Source organism: Spermophilus citellus (assembly GCF_964194105.1).
Source record: "Spermophilus citellus genome assembly, chromosome: 1".
Classification (NCBI taxonomy): Eukaryota; Metazoa; Chordata; class Mammalia; order Rodentia; family Sciuridae; genus Spermophilus; species Spermophilus citellus.
In genome coordinates this window covers 116,685,911-116,691,943 of record NC_138182.1, presented here as the reverse complement: position 1 = coordinate 116,691,943, position 6,033 = coordinate 116,685,911, and the positions used below count along the sequence as shown (strand labels likewise).

At 45.1% G+C, this 6,033-nt stretch overlaps 1 protein-coding gene across 1 annotated transcript; it reads left to right on the top strand.

The window, feature by feature from the left end:
* Positions 1–2,607: 2,607 nt before the first annotated feature.
* LOC308647346 (olfactory receptor 14A16-like) lies at positions 2,608–3,540 on the top strand (the record flags this gene model as incomplete). The annotated part of the gene is made up of 1 exon (XM_081291423.1): positions 2,608–3,540. The coding sequence occupies one exon, from the start codon at positions 2,608–2,610 to the stop codon at positions 3,538–3,540; it is 933 nt and encodes a 310-aa protein (XP_081147549.1).
* Positions 3,541–6,033: the final 2,493 nt, after the last annotated feature.

The following is a 6,033-nucleotide window of genomic DNA, read 5'->3' as shown; positions in this document are numbered from 1 at the left end:
GGCTGATGTCATGACCCAAAGCTTCATGTGGCTATAGGGGGACTAAAGGAGGAACACAGGTAGGACTGGAAGGCAGTGTGGGTAGGTCTTTTAAGAGATATGGAGTTTACAAAGGGACATATCAGGATAATTCCCCAGGAAACAGAAAATTCTGTTTAGGAAAAGAGAGCAGTTTGGGTCACTGTCTCCACTGGAATTGATTTTGAAAGGCAATTTTCATTTATTTTCTGAAGTGTAAGGTGCCCATGCAACACCATGCCACTTCATATTTCCACTGATGTGTAATCATTCCCAATCATATCTAGACAAAGACAAGCTGCCAGTATCTTCCCACAGAGCATAAGTACCTATACAAAGTCAGCACCATGGTATTTGTTAAATTTTCATGTATCTATTTACATAACAAAAATTCAAACTGCAGAAAGAAAAGGGGAAAATTGGGGGAAAAAGTCTTTAAGTGAAGAAGTTTTATCAAGAACAAAACAAAAACTTAGTTTGACTAATTAATAGCATTGTTCAGGAAAAACATTGTTGGCCTTCACCGAATAAGCACTGGGTTAGGAACTGGTCTAGGGGGAACCCTGGAGTGGCTGCTAGCCCTCACACAGGGATCCTGCTTAGTTGGCTCCTCAGAATACACTTGGAAACATGGATGTTAAGCTCACTTTGCAAAACAGCATCAGTGTCCCAAGTGCAATCTGCACTACAACTCTGTGAAGGAGAGGGCCTTTCCTCCTCTTAGACATGGGAAGGAACATAAAAGCAAACCAGAAGAGAGTGCTTGGTGGTGACATGCAGGGGTTTCCTACCCTCAGCCTGGTGACAAGCAGCCCACCTCCACTGACAGGTGAGAGCTGGAAGGTTGTGGCACCCAGACTGACCCAAAGGGGAAAGCAGAGCTAGCAGGTGGTTTTGAACAGAAGGGGGGAATTGGTGCCCCAACTGCCTAGGATTCACTGCAGTGTAGCCTGAAAGACAAGGGCATCCACTTTGAGGATTTTGGAGAGGATAAGAAGGCCTGTATGTGCAAGAAATTAGTGTGGATATTACAGTAAACAGACCAGTGCTACCAAGCAGCAGGGTTTAGTAAACTATGACATGACAAAAAAAATGAAGAGCATCTTTGCATTTCTCTCGTCTGTCCCTGATGCATTATTCCCCTAAGATCTATCAAGTATTTTCATGAAGTGTGGCTTTGAATATTAGGAATTGCTATCCAGGTAAGTGCTGAATAAGATAGATAGATAGATAGATAGATAGATAGATAGATAGATAGATGATAGATAGATAGATAGATAGACAGTCAGACAGACAGTAAAATCAAGACTCTCATGTGATATAAAACAAGCACAGGCTATGGAACCCAGAATGAATTCCTCATGACTGTGTCTTCCTGCCCTTCCTGCCTCTTTGGGCCCACTCCTCCCTACTCTTCCCTGTCTCCAGTGACACTGTTCCACTCTCCTCTCCATGAGGTCAGTGTTACAGTTTTCACAAATAGTGAGAATGTGTGGTGTTGTCTTCCTGTGTCTAGTAGGGTGACCTTAGCCTTCAACAGTCTGTAACATATTTTAAAATACTGAGAAGAGTCTAAATGTTCCTACCCAACACATGGAAGTGATTCGTGTTGGAGAGAAGCAAATGCTGGTTACTTTGACTCCATCATTACATATCACTCATACTGTGCCCCAAGATATGCACAGATACTGTATGTCAATAAAAAGTGCAGGACAAAATTTGGTCTAGCTCATTAAATAAGGAGGGACTGGCAAGACACCACAAGTGGTTCAGAGGAGAAATCAAAGTGTCACACTCAAGGCAAATGGAGCAGGATGGGGTTTACAGAGGGATGTGAATGACATGGTCCACAGAGCAGCGACCTACTGCACTACATGAGAATTTGAATCAGTTATGTTTCTATGAACAAGAATGATCTTCATAGTTGACAACATCCTAAAACCTCCAGCACTGTAAAGTAGCTCAAAGTAATAACATGCAACTAGATGCAACACTCAGTATTTTTTCTATTGTTTTCACATTTTCAATGTTTTTTCTGACTTTGCCATAATGAAGGAAGGCTGAATCCATATGGAAGTAGTATGGGTTAAAGACCTTCTTGTTCACAAACTGTTAGATATTGTATGTGCATTATCACTTGGATCAGATACCAGGTGGAAAAAATTACACTGTAAATTGAGGGAAATGATGTTTGGATAATTTATTTGGGGTCTCAGTGTTAATAAGTGCCTCAATGAAAATTTGTATTTGGAACTGATGGCTCCAAAGCCCCTGCCTCTTCTATTTTAGTGTCAAGTATGTGACGTTTGAGCCAGGTATGGATTGTAGACCTTCGTGCAGATTGGATGACAGCCTCATGATTTGGACTAGGCTGACCTCCCTCTTCCATCATGCACACAGTGTGGATACGGTGCTCAAATAGCCTCATGGAGGCTCGCTGGTGTCAGTTTCAGGTCATCTCACATTTCCTGATCCATGCACAGATGAGTGAGAGGAAGGGAATCAGGAAAACAGAAGAGTGAAGCCTTTGGGTGAAGCCTGAGCTCACACTCTCTATTTTTCATAGTAAATGCTGGGACATCCAGAGAGATGGACAACCTCACCTCTGGGAGCTCCTTCCTCCTCATGGGCTTCTCTAACATCCGGGAGCTCCAGATCCTGCACGCTGTGCTCTTCCTGATGGCTTACCTGGCTGCCCTCCTTGGGAACCTCCTCATCATCACCCTCATCACCAAGGACCATGGGCTGCACACGCCCATGTACTTCTTCTTAAAGAACTTGTCCTTCCTGGATCTGTGCCTCATCTCCATCACTGTTCCCAAATCCATTAAAAACTCTCTGACAAATTGCAACACCATTTCATTCCCTGGGTGTGTTTCCCAGGTATTTTTCTTCTTCCTCTTTGCCACAACGGAAGTAGCCCTACTCATAGTCATGTCCTATGACCGCTACGTGGCCATCTGTCACCCACTCAGGTATGAGATCCTCATGAGCCGTGAAGTTTGTATGCAGATGGCAGCCTCCTCCTGGGTCAGTGGAGGTGTCAATGTAATCCTGCACACAGCGGCTACCTTCTCCATACCCAGGTGTAGGTCTCCTGATGTTCACCAGTTCTTCTGTGATGTCCCGCAGCTGCTGGCCCTGGCCTGCTCCTACAACATTGGGGAGCTAACGGTCATTGGGCTGAGCCTGCTGTTGGACTTTGTCTGCTTTGTGTTCATGGATATTTCTTACATTCACATCTTCTCCACTGTGCTGAGGATGCCTTCCAGAGCGGGCAGGTCCAAAGCCTTCTCCACGTGCCTGCCTCACCTCCTTGTGGTGACTCTATTCCTCTCTTCTGGCTTTTTTGCCTATTTATGGCCCCTGCTGCAATCTCCATCAACTCTGGACTTGCTAGTTTCGGTATTCTATACTGTAGTACCACCCACTGTGAACCCCCTCATCTACAGTCTGAGGAACAAGGATATGAAGGTGGCGCTGAGGAAGCTGCTGGTGAACAGGCGTCCTCCTTCCAGTTAGAAGGGTTGATCTCACAACATCACCATCTTTTGCCCTCTGACTTAATCACCTGCACCTCTGGTAACATATTTGGCCATGATTTTGGACATTTACAGTAAGGAGCTGATGAGAATCAGGTCGTACTCATTACAGTGACACTGAGAAGCATCTCTGTGCCCAGATCAACTGGGTGGGGACCGAGGCCTCCGCTGGTGAGTGGACTGAAGTATGCTGGCCTTTCTCTTGTCATCCCAGTGGAGCTCCTTGGTCTGGGACAAGTGGCACTGGACAGGATGGTGGGACATAGAGATAGAGAAGGCCTCTCTCAGGAAAAATGTGGTGGTCCCTGGCAAGGGTGAGGTTTGGAACGCCATGTTGATGGTGTAATTTATTACCATCCTAAAGGGACTGCGTTGGAGTTGACGGCTACAGGGACATAAGGATGTAGGAAATGGCCAAGCTAAAATGCCAGTTAAAACCCCTGATTTTATGTCTAGTGAAGGTTGCCCTTTTTGGTCTTCCAGCCCTGATACATGCTGGTTTCTGCACAGTTGGTGTGGTTGCAGTCTCAAGAGAGGAGAAAGACATTAAAATTCAAATTTCCTATATACCAATACATATGCCTATAGAAATATCCAAAGGAGGCTTTGGGTCCAGGAAATAAAATCAACAAACCAGAGACTTCACAAGAGATGCGGTGAAGGAAGGCCATTGTACTTTTTTGAAAAGGGGAATATCTGGGCTTTTCTTTCAGGGATGAAGAGGCATGAATCTGTAGGGGAGGTAGGCAGACCAGAAAGACCAAAGTGCAAGCAGACGCTGGAGGACAAGAAGGCCCACACAGCAGAGATGGGAGAGGAAGAGAGTCAAGTCCCCTGGGGGAACTGCAGTGAGCTTGTCTTCAAAGATTGCCAGGATTGCTGAGGGAAGAGGCTTGGGGACCCTGGGTGCGGAGAGCACCGTGGACCAGTTGCTGCCCTTAGGAAATCTCCACAGGCCTTTCAACCCTTGGTGGCAGAGATACCCACCCAAGGGAAAGTCAGATGCTTGTCACCTCTGCTGGAACCTCCTCTCCGACCCGATGCCTGAGTGAGCACGCCTTCCTCCGCTGGTCCAGAGATGGTCCGTGTGATTCTTCCTCCTCGGATCCCTTCACAGGGTCACTTTGTCCAGTCAGATGCCTCTGGGCACCGCCAGCCACTGCTTCTGGGCAGTTACTTCGGTTGTCATTTGACATTTCACAAAGCTTTTGACTGTGTTATTCTTAGACTGTGTTATTCTTTTGACTGTGTTATTCTTGCAGTTCACCCACATCTGCAGAGTCCTGTGCGGTAGGCATTTGGCACATGTTTCAGTAACAAGTAAATTATTAATGCACACGATCCACATCCTTTATGTTCACACAAAATTTTGTATTGCCTCTGTTTTAAAAGTTTTTAATGTCTTGTTCACGATGCCATTCTTGAGTGGAACAGAGATTTTTTGTTTTTTTTTTAAGATAGTGGGCAGTCTGAAAGTTTCAAATTCCTTCAAGAAAACAAGTCAAAACCTATACATTGCTAAAATTTGTGGGGAGCCATTCTGACACGTGATTGGGTGACTCCCGTTAAGGGCCTGAGGCGCTCTGGCTGTGTCGGAGCTATCCCGACCCTTTCCTGATGAGAGAGCCCATCCGTGTGGGGGTGTGTGTGACCACTGACCCCGGAGACCCAATCACTGGCCCTGACCTTGGAGTGAAGCACCCCCTCAACCTTCATTGGATGGAATTCTCCCCTGAATCTCTTGTCCCCCAAATAAAAGGCTACTCCCCGGCATGTTCGCTCTCTCTCTCTCCTGCTAGCCCAGAGTAATCCTCGCTGCCCTGCTGGGCGGCTAGAGGAGGGAACCAGGGAGGTGAGCCGTCTCGGACCTAGCAATGTAAAATAAGGTACTGGTTTGTGTGTTTTATTTTGATCTCTTCTAACTAACTTAATGCCTAGAACCTCATTAATGAAACCACTGCGCAGGCCGCGTGGTAGAATTGGCGCCCACGAGGGGGGCATTCTGAATTAGTTAGATTGAGTGGGAGCGCACGCTAAAAAGATAAGGAAAAAGAAATAAAGAGGAAATAAGGAAAATAAGAAATAAAGATAAAGGAAGATAAGGAATAAAGATAAAGATAAGGAAGAGGTGACATTTGGGTCACAAAAGTACTGGGAGATATTGAAGGAAAGAGACATTAAATTACTTAAAATGGGAAATTCTACTTCTTCGGATAAGGAAATGTATCTGACTATTTTAGACAGTATAATTAGTCAGAAAGGAAAACAGATAAAGAAAACTCAGTTATTACAATTCTTAAAGATTGTAGGTGAATATTGTCCTTGGTTTTGTGACCAAGAGACTCCAAATTTACTTACTTGGGAGAAATTAGGAAGAAAGTTACAGAGAGTCTGTCTTTCTACTGAAATACCTGGAGGTATAGAGAATATACAGAAAACTTGGACAGCCCTAGAAGTCTGTCTTTTTGAATAC